General features: G+C 48.9%; 1 protein-coding gene across 1 annotated transcript in view; it reads left to right on the top strand.

The window, feature by feature from the left end:
- RIN3 (Ras and Rab interactor 3) overlaps positions 1–17,370 on the top strand; it is a 184,307-nt gene that overhangs the window by 32,686 nt on the left and 134,251 nt on the right. The window contains exon 2 of the mRNA XM_011949388.1: positions 9,135–9,339. Within this exon, the coding sequence (XP_011804778.1) occupies positions 9,135–9,339 (205 nt within the window). The remainder of the gene's footprint in view (positions 1–9,134; positions 9,340–17,370) is intronic.

Raw genomic sequence — 17,370 nt, 5'->3', positions numbered from 1 at the left:
AGTGTCTCACCACATTGCCCAAGCTGGTCTCAAACTCCTCGACTCTAGCAGTCCTCCCACCTCAGCCTCCCAAAGTGCTGGGATTACAGGCGTGAATCACTGTGCCTGGCCTATTTAAGATGATTTTTTTCTTTTTTGAGAGAGAGTCTCGCTGTGTCACCCAGGCTGGAGTTCAGTGGCATGATCTTAGCTCACTGCAACCTCTGCCTTCCCGGTTCAAGTGTTTCTACTGCCTCAGCCTTCTAAGTAGCTGGGATTACAGGCATGTGCAGCCATACCCAGTTATATTTTTTTTATTTTTAGTAGAGGCAGGGTTTCACCACGTTGGCCAGGCGGGTCTCAAACTCCTGGCCTCAGGTGATGCACCCGCCTCGGCCTCCCAAAGTGCTGGGATTACAGGCGTGAGTCACTGCGCCTGGCCTATTTAAGATTATTTTAAATCATGTTAACAATGCATAATTATTATAAAAATTTGAAGCAAACCCCCTTAACTTCTCTGAAATAAGTCTAATGACATCTTACATAGCCTTCTGGAAATTGTTTCTATGTATATTTCTATGTCACTGTGTGTGTTTGTATTCCCAAGTAGAATAATGAACATGATTGAACACCCTTTCTTTGCCAGGATATGTACACATGAAATTTTTTTTAAAACTTTCAAGAGCTGGAAGAGTAAAGTGGTGAGAAGCATAGACTCTGGAGCCAGAGTGCCAGGGTTTGAATCGCAGTTCTGTCACTTACTGGCGTGTGACCTTTGGTGAATTATTTAACCTCTCTGTGCCTCTGTGTCTTCGTCTTTACATGAGACCACTAGGGGTAGGGTAGGTATATTCGGTTCCTAGGGCTGCAGTAGCAAGTTACCACTAACTTTGCAGCTTAAAGCAGCAGAAATTTATTTTCTTGTGGTTCTCAAGGCCAGAAATCCAAAACCAAGGTTTCAGCTGGGCAGGTTCCATCTGGAGGCTCTAAGGGAGGATCCATCCCATGCCTCTCCCCCAGCTCCTGGTAGTGGCTGTCTACCTCTGGCACTCCTTGGCTTGAGGCGTCATAACTCCAGTCTCTGCCTCTGCCTTCACACAGATCTCATCTGTGTCTCTCTGTCTTTCCTTCTTACAGGGACACCTCTCATTGGAGTCTCACTCTAAATTTAGGAGGATCTCATCTCAGTAGCCTAAATTATATCTGCAAAGATCATTTTCCCAAATAAGGTCACATGTACAAGTACTGGGGTTAGGATTTGGACATATCTTCTCATGGGACACAGTTCAACCTCTGAGGTTGAATCAGGCAGGTGTGAGGATGACTGAATTAACAGGATTTGGGGGTCCGCAGTGGGCACGGTATGGCGTGGACTATGGATACATGATACAGGCAAGTTGCTGCCCTGGCTGGCATCACCAGGGCTCCCTCCCACGCCGGCCCCTGCACTCCCTCTATGTTCTCATGGTGCTTTGTCCAGAGGGACCTGGCCATCCTGTAACATTTATCACCAGAGCCACACTGGCTTCTACTGACCCGAGAGCCCTCTAAGCCCAGGGACCAGGCCTCTCCATTCCTATAGCCTCCTTTGTCTTGTTGAAGCTGGGAGGCCACCCTGCCTTGGGTCAGGATGGTAGGTGGGGTAGTAACGGCCTTTTCCGGTCCTCCCTTTCCGTCACACACTCCCCCCTCCCACTCCCTGGCATGTCCTGGCCAAGTCTATACAGGAAGGCCTCGGTTCCCACCGTGAGGCTGCACTGGAACTCTCTGAGCTGCTTCCTGGGGCTGACATAGGCAGCCCGAAGCCGGCACCCTGTGGAGCTGGGAAACTTCTGCGCCTTTCCCCTACCCCTAATAGGCAGCATCTAGCCAGGGCCATACACCCCAAGCTGCCATACTCATCGCTCTGTCCCCACACTTGGTCAGCCCCTTGGGCCAGCTCTCCACCCTGGAGTGGAGCTTCCCTCTTCTACCTGCCTGGCTGAATAGGCCTGAATGTAGACACAGGCACCATGCCCAGGAGCTGGGCACACTCAAGGCAATTCCCGCCCTCCTTTAGGGAACTGGTGAGAAGATCCCCATAGAAGCTGAGAGGTTGAGTCCTGCAGCCCAGGAGCTGGGTTTTCCTGAGTGTCTGCTGGCACTGCGTCTGGCAGGGCGGTCTGGGTGGGTGTCCGGCGGCAGCCGTAGGATCAGAAGCCTGTGGGCCTGCTGCTCTGAGCTCACTGCTCTATTCTCCATGAGTGGGAGAACAACCCATTGTGGAGCAATTTCTCTTTCTGGTGGAGCTGCTGCAAAGCTTCCAAGGCTCTAACAACGCCTTTCATTATTCAGGGTCCCCGGTTGTGCCTTTGCAGGGTCCTTAGCGGAGCTGGAGTCAACTGGTAAGAGGGAGAGCGTGGGTGTCGAAGTAGCCGGCTCTGCCAACAGATGGCTGATCCAATGTTGGGTGGGCTTAGCGACAGTTCCTGGCAGTTGGAGCTGCTGTGGCCAGGCCAGTTGATAAGAGTCATCATGGCTGTAAAACAAAGCCTGCGTGTCACCCACTCTGGGCACTTCCATCTTTGCCATCCTGCCCCAAGTGCCGTCCTTGGCACGGACATTTTCCAATCGGAAATGGACACCCAGGAACTCCAGTGACCTGTGGCAGCTGCCTGGCTCTGCCACCCTTCTTAGGCCTGGACAGAGAAGATGCCATGTCACTTTGTCCCTTAAGAGCCCTGTTACTTCTGGGACCCAGTTCAAGGTCCATACTTCCCTAACTCCCACTGTTTCTTCTCTAACTTCTAGACATTGCTCGAAGCCAAGGGGCTGCAGCCTTTGACCTTTTACAGATTCCTCTCCACCCGGAGATCCTTGCATCTGCCTACCCTCCTGGGGGCCCTGAGCAGGTCTCTGCGAGAGCCCTCTGTTCCAGCCACACTGGACCACCCAGAGGGGAAGGAGAGCATCACAAGGGTTGGGCAATTCCTGGAAAGCTGAGGCTTAGGGGCCTTTGTCCTCGCTGGTGTTTAGTCTGAGCCCACAGGCTGGCACCTTCAGCCCTCAGTGCTCCGAGGGGCCTGGAGGTGCCTGGGATGATCCTAGGCCTTGTTGTCTTTGCACAGGGTGGGAAAGGGATCCTTCCAGTGGTTTGTTTCTCTGTCTGTGCCAAGCCGTGTGGTTCCCAAGGACTTGAAATTGTGGGTTACCCTGGGGACAGATGTTCGGCACAAGACAAGCAACACACAGATGTGGGCCGCAGTCACATCAATCAAATGTGCTTAGTCCCAAAATCAAGGCTTTAAAGTGAGAGAACTGTAGCAGGAAGAGGAAGAAGCATTTATAACTTGGGGGTTGGAGGGTTGGGAAAACTGTAACATTTACTGAATAGTGTGTCAGGCACTGTGCTACCTAGTTGACAACTCATGAAATTTTCCCAGTAACCCTCTTAAATAAAGACAATTACGTTGTTTTTACTTATTTTTATTTTTGTTTAATTTTATTTATTTATTTATTTATTCATTCATTCATTTTGAGACAGGGTCTTATTCTGTTACCCAGGCTGGAATGCAGTGAGGCGATCTCAGCTCAATGCAGCCTCCACCTCCAGGCTCAAGCAGTCCTCCTACCTTAGCCTTCTGAGTATCTGGGACTGCATGGGGCACATGCCATCATGCCTGGCTAATTTTTCAAAAAATTTTTTGTAGAGATGTGGTCTCACTATATTTCCCAGGCTGGTCTCAAACTCCTGGGCTCAGACAACCTTCCTGCCTTAGCCTTAATCCCAAAATGTTTGGATTACAGGTGTGAGCCACAGCACCCAGCTTATTATGTTTTCACAGGTGATTAAACTGAAGCCCAGAGAGGTACAGTATTAATAACTGGCCAGAGGTCACACAGCCTACATTCAAACCCAAGGCTTCTAATAGAGCTGGCAGGCTTCATCTGAAGCAGACTTAAAGGATGCGAAGAACTGCTTTCCTAGTAGTTCACTATTAAAAATTTAGAAGATACAGAAGCCTTGAAAGAACTTTGCAGTAAACACCCATACACCCACCAGTAACCCTCAGTGTTTTTCTCTGTTTTGTTACATATCTTTACCCATCCATGAATGTACCTTATTTTTTAATGTATTTCATAGAAAGCTGCAGACCACCCCCTGAATGTTAGCATGACTAACTAGAGTTAACTAGAGTTTAGTATTTAGTTAGGATTATCTTTTATTCTTTTGGTGTAAAATTTGCATGTGGTAAAAGTGAATGCACACATCTAACTATACTGTTTGAACTTCATATAAATGGATTCATGCCATATGTACTTTTTTGCATTTGGCTTCTTTGACTCAGCATAATGCTTCTGAGATTCATTCATGTGGTTGTGCGTATGGATAATCCCTTTTCATTGCTGACTACTGGCCCGTTGTGTGGACATGCCACAGTTTCTTTATCCATTCTGCCGCTGATGGCCACTGGAACCAGGTGGTATTGAGGTATTAGGAGGAGAGCTGCTTTGACATTTGTGTGCAAGTCTTTCTGGACATATACTTTCATTTCCCTCTGGTGTATACCCAGGAGTGGAATCGCTGGACTACAGGGTAGGTATATGTTTAGGTTTATTAAAAAATGCCATATCTTTGTCTAAAGTGCTTGTACCAATGTACGTTCTCCCCAAGAGTACACTAGCATTCTGATTACTTCCCATTCTCACCACTATGTGATGTTGTCAGTCATTTTAATTTTAGCCATTCTAGTGGTTGTGCCGTGGTATTGCATTGTGGTTTTAATTTGCATTTCCCTAATGACTAATGACTTTGAGCTCTTTTTTCACCTGCTTGTTGTCCATTTGTATGTCTTCGTCTTTGAAGTATCTGTTCAAATCTCTTGCCCATTTTGAAAATTGATTTGCTTGCTCTCTTTTGGATATATGTTTTGCTAATATTTTTCCCCCAGCCTGAGGGGCAGAAGTTTTAAATTGTGATGCAGTCTAACTTATCTATTTTTTCTTTTATGATCATTGCTTTCTGTGTCTGGTCTAATACTTTTGCCTACCAGTTGGAAATAATCTTGGGAGGAAGAAATAGACCCTGAAGGAGGTGCAGGTGGACAGAGCAGCATGAGTGAGGGCTCCAGATGGAGAAGTGCACATTCTGTTGGGTGATGGAGAGGAGCCCTTTGTAGGGGGTGTCTGGGGTTGAGAGGCAGAGGCTCAGAAAGGGAATGCCTTAAACATGAGAGGACTGGACTGGATTCTTTAGACGGTAGAATCCATTGCAAGTTTTAGAGCAGGAAGAGATATGATCACAAGACAGTGAAATGTACAGTCCTCGTGATGTTGGAGCCTGGGGCAGAGTTTCCACTTGGTCACCCTGAGAGCAGCAGCCTCGTGCTTCAGGATGCAGGTGGGACTGCTGGGCTGGGAAGCAGGTTTATCACTGTGGATTCCTGCAGACCCTCCTGGGCCTTGAGACCACCCAGGTCCCCCCAGATCTCCACGGGCGCATTTATTCTTGCCAAGGAAACCTGAGCGCTGGGCTAGGCATGTAGCTAGCTGGAAGTCCGGCCCCTTCCCCCAGCCCTGGGGAGTGCTTATACATGTGGATTTAGAGCCAATGCTCCCTGTGGCTCCAGATGCTCATGGGACCCCCTGCCCCCTCTGCCCTCACCTCCTCCCACTCTCACCTTTCTCTCACTGCCCCTCCTTGCATTTGCTCCGGGAGCAGGAACTGGAGGCTTGGGAATTTGCTTTTCCTCCTACCTAGAAATCACTTCCCCAGATACCTGCAGCCAGGCATTTATTCCACAGTCACATTTTCTGGGTGTCTTCCCTGGCCACCCAGTTTGGAACTGTCCCCCGTCCCCAGGACCCTTTCCTCTTCTTCTTTGGCAGTATTACCATCTGACATCCTCTAGTCACCCATTTGCCTTGTTTATTGCCCATCTCCTCCCCTAGAATGTAAATACCATGAAGGTTTCAGGTTGTTTTTCAACTCTTTTGTTCACTGCTCTAACCTGTGCCTGCAACAGCATTTGACATTGGCAGGTCCACAGAAACTAAGCACGGCCCGAGTGAATGAGAGGCCCACCCTCTCCTTACTCCCAGAACCTCTCTGATCGCAGCTTTGGTTCTGCAGGTAAAAAAAAAAAATAGGGATGAGCCCAGGTCACACCTAGGGCCACCCAGCAAATAGAGGAAGCTTCCTTCTCCCAGTCCCCATTGCACAGATGAGGAAACAGACTTTGAGAAGGAAAGGACTTGGCCAAGTGCTAAGCCATAGTTCGTGGCAAAGAAGAAATGAAGCCAATTGCCCTGACTCCATGCTATTGAAAGTCCTAATTGGCCTGGGGGAGGCTGGGGCCCAAGCAGGGATGTTTAAGGATGATTATAGCGTCTTTTGGTGCCAGAACATATCTTTGTGTTTCCAAGTGGGGTTGGAGAAGCCTGCAGCCCAGGGGGTTTCCTTTCTTTTCTGGGAAATTCAGACCTCCATCATTTTAACTTTTCCCACACGAGATGCTGGGACCACAGTCAGGGCCTGGGAAGTGGTTACATCAGTATCAGCCAGGCCGCCCTGGCCTTGAGCTCCAAGTGAGACTGTTCGGCCCCAATTCCACAGCCTGTGGACTTCCACAGAGCCGTCCTACCCCGCCCCCACCAGCCCCAGGATTCCTGCCATTCTCCGGGACACTCACGTTCTTCCTGGTGACCTGGCTCCTTCTTCTATGTAGGCTGCAGGCTGTGGACTAAGAGGAGAAATCCACAGGCAGCCAGGAGCACACACAACATTCATGAGGGTCAGGGCTCCCCGGAGGATGTGGGAGGGAATTTTCTCCCCAGGTGCAGATAACTTCACACTGACCTTCACACACCCCTCCTCATGACAGGCAGTCCCAGTCAGTTCTCTCGAAAACCCACTGCTGAAAATTCACAACACTGCTGCGCCTGTTTAATCCAGCGCTGCCTAACCCCTCCACCACCCTGAGAACCCCCAGGGCCCCCAGAGCCCCGCCCACAGGGGTAGTTCCACTTTCCTGTGCCCTTTTACAGGGCATACCCTGGCCTCATCCCCCGCCTCCTCCGAGAGTCTCCTTACAGCACATGCCCTGGATGCTTCTGGAACCAATGCCAACCTTGATCCCTGGTACCCCTGGGCAGCATCACAGAGACACAGGGCAAGATGGAAGGCACCACCCACAGCTTCGTGGCTTTCTGAGTACCCTCGTCTGTCTGATTAAGGTTTTCACCCCTGCAGGTACCTTGAGAGACCTGGTGCCTCAGGTAGAAAGTAGACAGATCTTCCGGCCCACCCGACTCAGGATGTGAGGCTCCGAGATGTTGTTCCTCCCTTTCTGAAATCAAAACCAGCCTGTGTGTGTTGGGATGCGGAAGGCAAACATGAGGGTCTTGGGGCGGGTCTGGGATCTCTTAAACCAGACAGAACCGTAAACAGTAGGCAGAGCCCATTTCCCAGCAAAGCCCTCAGTTTGATTTTGCTGTTTCTTGGGTCTGTGATCCTCCTTCCCCCACTGTGCTGTGTTGACACATCCTCAGGTACTGTTGACTGGGAAGGGGTAAGAAGGAACTTTCTAGAACTGTCCTATATCAGCACCATCCAATGGAAATCTAATGCAAGCCACATATGTCATTCTAAATGTTCTAGCAGCCATATTAAAACAGGCAAGGTAATTTTAATAATGTTTTATTTAACCTGACACATTTAAAATATCTTGCTGGGTGTGATGGTTCATACCTGTAATCCCAGCACATTGGGAGACCAAGGTGGGTGGATCACTTGAGGTCAGGAGTTCAAGACCAGTCTGGCCAACATGGTGAAACCCCGTCTCTACTAAAAAAAATACAAAACTTAGCTGGGCGTGGTGGTGCACACCTGTAATTCCAGCTACTTGGGAGGTTGAAGCAGGAGAATCACTTGACCCCAGGAGGCAGAGGCTGTAGTAAGCTGAGATCATGCCACTGCATTCTAGCCTGGGCAACAGAGCAAGAATCTGTCTTAAAAAAAAATTATCTTGACATGTAAACAATAAAAATATTAATGAGCTATTTTACATTCTTTTTGTCTTTGAAATCCTGTGTATATCTTGTGCTTACAGCACTTGTCAATTCAGACAAGCCACTTTTAAGAGCTCAGTAATCACTTCTGGCTAGTGGCTACGGCAGCGCAGATCTCGCTATCTTGATCTGGGTGGTAGTTACACAGGTGTAGACATATGTAAAAATGTGGCTAGCTGTACACTCCGGATGTGTGCATTTCACTGTGTGTGTTACTCTTTAAAAGTTTTTAAAAATCCTCTTCAAGGCTCTGCTCAAATGCCGCCCATTTTCCTCAACCCACCCTGGGTTGCGATTAGCTACTTCTGTTGCACTGTGCTTCTGTTAGATGTATACTTGTACTCTAGCTGTGTCTCGCCATTTCCTCACAGACTGAAGTCCTGCCTCTCACAGACCCAAGAAACAGCAAAATCAAACTGAGGGCTTCGCTGGGAAATGGGCATTGCCTACTGTTGACAGTTCTGTCTGGTTTAAGAGATCCCAGACTTGGCCGGGCGCGGTGGCTCAAACCTGCAATCCCAGCACTTTGGGAGGCTGAGACGGGCAGATCGCGAGGTCAGGAGATCGTAGACCATCCTGGCTAACACAGTGAAACCCCGTCTCTACTAAAAAATACAAAAAACTAGCCGGACGAGGTGGCGGGCGCCTGTAGTCCCAGCTACTCCGGAGGCTGAGGCAGGAGAATGGCGTGAACCCGGGAGGCGGAGCTTGCAGTGAGCCGAGATCGTGCCACTGCACTCCAGCCTGGGCGACAGAGTGAGACTCCGCCTCAAAAAAAAAAAAAAAAAAAAAAAGAGATCCCAGACTCTCCCCAAGACCAATTTGCCTATCCCATCCCAACACACACAGGCTGGTTCTGATTCCAGAAAAAGAGGAACAACATCTTGGAGACTCACATCCTGAGTCAGGTGGGCTGAGGTGTGTTTCCTATATAAGTGCCCTAAGGTGAAGACCGTAGTTTGTTGATTTTTTTTTTTTTAATTCCCCAGAGGGCCACAGACTTCCTAATGCTGAATAAGTAAGCATGGCTGAATGGAATCCCCAGGTGTTGTAAACCCTCTCTGGGTTAGCTGCAGGATGGCTGATCATTTGATTCTGTTTTTCAGTCCCGTTCCAGTTGTTGGCAAAGGAGAGGAAGAGGAAGAGGAAGATGGCATGGGGCTTTGTCTGCCAGCCACCCCGAAGAACTGCCTTCCTCACCGCCGGGGCATCAGCATCCTGGAGAAGCTCATCAAAACATGCCCGGTGTGGCTGCAGCTGAGTCTGGGCCAGGCAGAGGTGGCCAGGATCCTGCACCGGGTGGTGGCCGGGGTGAGTGGGGCTGTCTCCCACTGGTAGGCACACACACCTGTGAGGAACTCAGGCGTGCTCCACACCTGCCTTGGCTCCCACATGGAAACAGCTACCACACAGATGGCTACCTGTTTATTTCCCTTTCCTACATTTGTCAGCTTTTTGACCACAATTTTTTCCCAGAACACAGACATGGGGGGCTGGTGAGGGGCCTGGTTTCTGCTTTGGGGAGCAGGTGTGCATGGCTGGAGAGCAGGGAGTGGGTGGCTTGCAGGCTCTCTGGGCATTTGGGCACCTGAGAGGCAGGACTGATGCAGTCAGGAGGACCATGCTGGCCTGCTCTGACTTTGAGAGCTCAGCCAGGCATCCAGGGTCTAGAGAGCATCAATCAGAACTAGGGTAAAAAAGTGGCTTTATGCTCACTGTTTTACATATGCAAATAAGGGGCTGTGTGATGGAGTCAAAAGATGTTTTGGAGGTCAGGCTCTGTGAGTTGGGCATGCGGCTTAAATTTTCTAAGCCTCACTTTTGTTGCTTTGAAATAGGGGCATTCACACCGCCCCCGAGGCTCTTGTTCATATTGTATGGGAAGACAGATGATGGATGAATGGATGGATGGATGGACAGATGGACGGACAGACAGATGCACAGATAGATGGATAAACGTATGGACGTACAGACAGATAGATAGACAACATATAAGCAGGTGATAGATGATGAAATATGAGTCAGAGCTCATCATATGTTCCTTTCACCTCCCACACACATTTTCTCCTATACGATGCTTCCTTTTAAAAACAACTTGAATTTGTTTAATTGCCAAAGTGATACACATATATGTTCATCATTTAACAAAAACCCAAGCTGGACAGAAATGTAAAAAGTAAAGATCTTTTCCACCTACTCTAACCAAACTCACTCCCCAGAAGTTTTTTCTTTTTTTAATTGAGATGAAATTCATATAACATAAAATTAGCCATTTAAAAGTATACAGTTCAGTGACATTTAGTACAGACACAATGTGGTACAACCACCACCTCATCTATTTAGTTCCAAAACATCTCATCATTCAAAACAAAGCCCCACGCTCCCTCCTCCTCCTCCCCTCCTGCAGCCCCGTAACCACCAGTCTGCCTCCGAAGTCACATTGCATGCGTTACGTCTGTCCGCACATTTTCCGTGCGTGTTAATGCCTCTATAGCAGCAAGCATTCACTGAGTACTTGCTTTGCTCCAGGCAGTCTTGCAAGTTCTTCATGTGAATCTGCCCATTTAACCTCACAGCAGCCCTAGGAGGTAGATGTTGCCACCTTGCCCATTTTATAGATGAGGTAACTGCAGTACAAAGACATTGAGTGCCCTCCCCCAGGGGACACAGTGAGTAACTAGCAGAGTGGGAATCTGGACCCAGGCAGTCTGGGTGCCCTGTGCTATGTTGAGCACACAAGTCTTATTTGGCTTAGCTAGACTCATGTCCGCCAGCCACTGTGCACTTTTGATGGTCTCTCCCCTGCTGTGGTTGCGGAACTTGTCTGCCTCCCAGGAAGAGTCCAGACGTGTAAGTACAAGGCTCAGATGGCGAATGGATTCGTTCGCCTCAGACTAGGTAAAATGCATCAAGTCGCCAGTTGGACCTGAAAATCGGAGTTACTAGAACTTATCAGGCCTTCTGCCAAGTCCCAACCTCCCCTTGCCACAGAGGCCCCTGTCACAGGGAGTGGGGACTGTGGTGGCCAGGAAGCACTGCAGTGTCCTGCCAAGACCAGGCAGACTACCAGCCTGGCAAGGACTGGTAGGAAATAAAACCAGGGTCTCCTGGCAGTGGGTGTTCAGCCGGCACCCCCTCTGATCCCCAGCTGCCCTGATAGGTGCTCAGGAATGAGCTTCCCACCCTTGCTGGGAGGATGCAGCTCAAAACCAGCCCAAGGGGAAAATTTTTGATGCCAAGGGACGGCCATGTTCTGGATTTTTCTTGGTCATCAACAAGGGCGTGTCCAGGGCAAGTGTGTGGATGGGAATTACCAGACAGTGGGGGGTGGTCCCAAGAGAAGGTGCTGGCTCTCCAGAGCAAGCTGGGTGGGGCATAGTCATGAGTGCTCTGTCAAAAGATTCAGTCCTCTCTTCAGAAAGTTAGCCTGGGCGAGGTGGCTCATGCCACCTCATTTTAGGAGGCCATAGCAGGGGAATTCCTCGAACCCAGGAGCTCAAGACCAGCCTGGGCAACATGGCAAGACCCCGTCTGTACAAAAAATACAAAAATTAGCCAGGCACAGTGGCGCGAACCTGTAATCCCAGCTACTCGGGAGGCTGAGGTGGGAGAATCACTTGAACCTGGGAGGTGGAAGTTGCAGTGAGCCCAGATCACGCCACTGCACTCCAGCCCAGGTGACAGAGTGAGACTCTGACAAAAAAAAAAAGAAAAAAAAAAAGATTAAAAAGTTTAAAATAAGCACAACTGAAAATAACTGTAGTGGTTCCTTTTGGAGAATGCTTAGTAATTCCAGGCTCTGTGCTTTGCAGATACCATCTTGCAGTCATCCTGTGAGGTCAACTCGGCCATTATACCCATTTTACAGATAATGAAACTGAGGCTAAGAGGAGTGCTTTAGTTTGGGTTTCCCCAGAAGCAGACCCTGAGACAAGGATTTGAGTGCAAGTGGATTATTTGGGTAGTAACCCCAGGAAGCACCAGTAGGGGAACCAAGCCAGGGGAAGGGACTGATGCCAATAAAAGGTACATTGTCATGAGAGTTACCCTGGGAGGCAACTGGAGCTGAATCCTGCTGGGGAACTCTGGGAACCAGTGTGGAACACACATCTCGTGGTTATCCCACCCGAGGGGTGATGGAGCTCATATTATTCACCAACTCCTGATAGTCATGAGCTGTGAGGATGCATCTTCCAGCACATTCTCTCTTCCTTTTTTTTTCTTTTCCTTTCTTTTCTTTTTTTCTTTTTTTGTGAGACAGAGTCTTGCTCTGTTGCCCAGGCTGCAGTGCAGTGGCACAATCTCAGCTCACTGCAACCTCCACCTCCTGGGTTCAAGCGATTCTCCTGCCTCAGCCTCCTGAGTAGCTGAGACTACAGGCATGTGCCACCACACCTGGCTAATTTTGTATTTTTAGTAGAAATAGGGTTTCACCATGTTGGCCAGGCTGGTCTCGAACTCCTGACCTCAGGGGATCCTCCCGCCTCGGCCTCCCAAAGTGCTGGGATTACAGGTGTGAGCCACCATGCCCGGCCCCCTTCTCTCTTCCTTGACTGTAAGATCTGACTCTTGCCAGAAACGGTCCTTGGGTGAAGAGATGCAGAGCTGGCTAGTGGAAGGAGGGCTGGAGTCAACTAAAAAGATAAGGCTCCACAGGGATGGGTGGGACACCAGCCGTACCTACCACTAGAGTGGGCTAACTTTCCCAGAGATCACACAGCTAGTGAGGTACAGGGCTGAGGTTTGAACCCAGGCCTAGCAAGGCTCAAGCCCATCCCTCCAGAAGTGAGTAGCAGGAAAGACATGAAAGTAATTTTCTGAGATCAACCAGTACTGGATGGGTTTGGATGTGAGCCACGTTTATAAAGATGGGTAAGATACAATCTTACCACTGTCTTCTCCAAGGGTCAGGTGGGGACTCCATGCACAAATAGGAGCTGTAAAGGCACCAGGAGGGGATAGCTAAGTGCTTTGTGAAAGGCAGTGCAGCGAGTTACCTGGAGCAGGAAGAGAGCACATCCAGGTGGGGTGATCTGGGCAGACTTCCTGGAGGAGGCAGACACCAAGCTGGGTCATGAAGGATGGATCGGCAGGATGGGATGGGGGAGCTCACAGAGTCTGCTAGAGAGTAGCGGGTGATGGAACAGCAAGGGCCAAGGCCCAGAGGTGGACATGAGCCTGGCTGGGGCCCTTGAGAATGAAAGAGAGTGGCGGGATTAGAGCCTACTGGAACCCTGGAGAGCAGGACCATGTTGCATTCATCTACCTGTGACACCATTGACTGATTAGGGTCTGGGAGCACAGAGTGAGCCTGGCACTGATTGTTCACTGGAACAAATGAATGAGGACAGCAGGTGTGCAGGTCTACTTCTTCCAAACGGACAAAGCCAGGCTAGGCTGCTCAGGGCCTGTGGCAAGAGGCAAAGGTCATGGGACTTAGTTCATTTTCTAGGTGAGCACAAGTTAAAGCAAGGCCTTAGGCCTTAATCCCAGCCTCAGTGGTGCAAGAAGCCCCGACACTCCTTCAGCCCCGGCAGGGGGAGGCACCCAGGCAGCCGAGGCCCAGAGAACACTGCTACAATCCAGGTGCTGAGTATAGAAGATGTTGAGACTGCAGGTGACTGCACTAAATGAATCAACCATTCCCTACCCACTGCCGCCCATTCTCCCGCTTCTGAGGGCGCAGCAGCTGGGTCAGCCCTGAGAACAGCAGAGTGGAGGAACTGTGCCATCTGTTGCTTTCCCTGCTGTCTGTCTTTACGCCCCACTCCTCCCGTGCACCTCTATATTTTCAAGCATAAGGAAGGCCCTGAGTGCATGTGCTGGTACAAAGATTGGCAACTTTTACCCAGTTGCTATATGCATGATCTTACTTGATCCTCAGCAATTTCTATCAGGTAGGCGTTAGTGTTCCCATTTTCAGATGAGGAAACAGAGGCACAGAGAAGTCAACTCATTTGCCTGAAGTCACACAGCTGGTGAAAGCAGAGTCTGTGTGGTGTGATCTTCAGCTGGCAAGGCCCTTTGCTGCACAATAGCGCTCCCACGGAACTGGCATCCATGCAACGATGTCATTGTTTCTAAAGATACACTAGGCTGGGTGCGGTGGCTCATGCCTATAATCCCAGCCCTTTGGGAGGCCAAGGAGGGTGGATCACCTGAGGTCAGGAGTTCGAGACCAGCCTGGCCAACATGCTGAAACCACGTCTCTACTAAAAATACAAAAAATTAGCCAGGCATGGTGCTGGGCGCCTGTAATCCCAGCTACTCAGGAGGCTGAGGCAGGAGAATCACTTGAACCTAGGAAGGCAGAGGTTGCAGTGAGCCAAGATCACGCCACTGCACTCCAGCCTGGGCAACAAGAGTGAAACTCTGTCTCAAAAAAAAAAAAAAAAGATACAGACACCAGACACTATAGGTGGTCCCCAGGCTGTGGGAACTCAAAAGGTCTTCAGAGACCACCTAGGTCTACCCCTGCTGGCACCGATGAGACATAGTGCTTCATTGTATCTGGCGCTGGTGCTCAGGAGGCTGGAGATCCAGGCCCTTTGTTCCAAATATCTGTATGACCTTGACCACATCCTTCCCCTTCCCTGCTATCCACCTCCCCTCCTTGCAGCCTGCTTCTCTGATAAGGTTTTGGGAACATATTGGCCCATTTTTTGATTTGTGTGTATCCAGAAGCAAGGCAACCAACAGCCACCTTTATTCTGCATTCAGGCTGATTTTTTTTTTAATTTTATTTTAGAATAGTTTTAGATTTACAGAAAAGTTGCAAAGATGGTACAAGGAGTTCTCATAAAGTCCACACCAGTTTCCCCCATTGTTAACATCTAGCATTAGTGTGGTACATTCACCACAATTAAGAAACTGATCTTGATACATTAGTATTAACTAAAGCCCGTACTTTATTCAGATTTCCTGAGTTTTGTTTTGTTTTGTTTTTGAGACAGGTCTTGCTCTGTCACCCAAGCTGGAGTGCAGTGGTGCAATTACGGCTCACTGCAGCCTACCTCCTAGGCTCAAGTGATTCTCCTTCCTCAGTTTCCTGAGTAGCTGGGATTACAGGCACACACTACCATGCCCAGCTAATTTAGTTTTTACTTTTTGTAGACAGGAGATCTCCCTATGTTGCCCAGGCTGGTCTTGAACTCCTGGGCTCAAGCAATCCTCCCACCTCGGCCTCCCATACTGCTGGAAATACAGGCGTAAGCCACCATGCCTGGCCATCTTTTACCTAACAACTTTTTTCTGCTCCTGGATCACATCCCGTGTTACATTTAGTCATCTTATCTTCTTAGGCTTCTCTTGGCTGTGACATTTGCTCAGACTTCCTTTGTTTTTGATGACGTTGGCAGTTTTGAGGAACAGTGATGAGGTATTTTGTAGAATGTTCCTCGATCAGGACTTGTCTGATGGTTAGACTGGGGTTAGGGATTTGGGGAAGACCACAGTGGTAAAATATTCTAATCACATCATATGAAGGCAACAGACTCTCGGAATGACTTACCGCTAGTGATGTTGACCTTGATCAACTGCTGAGGTTGTGTTCGCAGGGTTTCTGCACTTCAAAGTGACTCTTTCTCCCACTGCCTCTCTAGACTGTACTTTTTGGAAGGCAGTCGGCGTGCTCAGCCCGCCTTTAAGGAATGGGGAATTATACTCCACCTCCTTGATTTGGTATCTAATATACTATTTGGAATTTGTCTGTGCGAGAGATTTGCTTCTTCTCTCCCATCTATTTATTAAGCCCTTTACTTATATCATTGTGGAATCAGGGGTACTTTTATACTTTGGACTATAATCCAATATTACTTTAATTATTTTGTTTTCAAAGTGTTCCAACTTTGGCCCCTGGGAGTCTTTCGGTTGGCTCCTGTATGCCTTTGACACACCACCCTCACTGTGCATGTGGGTGTGTGTTTTGTTTTTTGGAACACGTCGTTATTTCCTGGCAATACATGACACTCCACGTTCATCTTATATATTTCCTGCCCCAGTCCTAGAATCAGCCATTTCTCCAAGAAGCCCTCGTTCCTTTTATAGAGAATGATATTAGGCACCAAGATCTGGGCACCACGGGTGTTTGTTGCTACTGGAGAGTCAGTTGCTTCTAGGCCAAGGTGGTTTTTAATAAAAGAAACCTCTTTTAAGGTTGCTTTTGGTGGTGAAGGAGGTGAAGGGTTGGCTTAAAAGTTATAGTAACCTGAGTTGTGATATGGACCAGCCATCTAGGTGGTTCAAAGCACCCTCCCTAGGTGTGAACCCAAGGAGTACCAATTCTGTTCAGTATTAGTTTGGTAAAGACCTTCAGTGGGCCAGGTGCAGTGGCTCATGCCTGTAATCCCAGCACTTTGGGAGGCCGAGGCGGGTGGATCACCTGAGGTCAGGAGTTCAAGACTAGCCTGGCCAACATGGTGAAACCCCATCTCTGCTTAAAATAGAAGAAAATAGCCAGGAGTGGTGGCAGGCATCTGTAATCCCAGCTACTTGGGAGGCTGAGGCAGAAGAATCGCTTGAACCCGGGAGGTTGCAGTGAGAAAAGATTGCACTACTACACTCCAGCCCGGGCAACAAGAGCAAAACTCCGTCTAAAAAAAAAAAACCTTCAGTGAAGCACCTCTGTTGTGAGACCGGGGAAAAGGCATAACCATCAATTATTGCAGGATTACTTTGGACTAAGCACCATCTCTCATTTTTCCAACAACCCTGCAAAACAGGGGTGTAATCTCTATTCTGTAAGTGAGGAGACTCAGCTCTGAGAAGGTAAGAAGCCTGCCTGAGTCATATGCCTACCAAGTTGTGGAACTTGATTTAAACCCACAACTGACTGTCTCTAAAAGCTTTATAAAAAACAGTGTCTTGGCCTCACCCCCAGAAATGCTTCTCTCTTTGTTTTAGAGTGAGCCTCAGCCATTGGCATGTTTTAAAAGTTTTCTGGGTAATTCTGCCGTGTAGCCAGAGTTGAGAATTGCTGCTCTGTGCTATGCTAATGGGAAAGGTGGGCCTCAGTTTCCCCATATGTAAAATAAAGATATTGGGCAATATGTACCTTTATTCCATTTCCAGTCCTTAGTGGTTCTGACGATTTGTGGCTTGACTTTCTTACAGATCTGTGTACACACACACACACACACACACACACACACCCTACACCCCTAAGCTCTGTCAGAGTAAGGACTGAGGATATGAGGACCTTTGTCCAGGATGGGCCCCAGCCACTGGACTGCCAACCTCCACAGGCACAACCCCTGTGGACACAGCCTCTCAGAAGAGCCAGCCACTTCTGTTTCTGCCCTAATGGGCATGATTGGAAATTTTCCCCAAGCAGCTGGAAAATAA

The sequence above is a fragment of the Colobus angolensis genome, unplaced genomic scaffold, assembly GCF_000951035.1.
Source record: "Colobus angolensis palliatus isolate OR3802 unplaced genomic scaffold, Cang.pa_1.0 Scaffold3, whole genome shotgun sequence".
In the NCBI taxonomy this organism is placed as follows: Eukaryota; Metazoa; Chordata; class Mammalia; order Primates; family Cercopithecidae; genus Colobus; species Colobus angolensis.
This window is presented reverse-complemented; position numbering and strand designations above follow the sequence as displayed.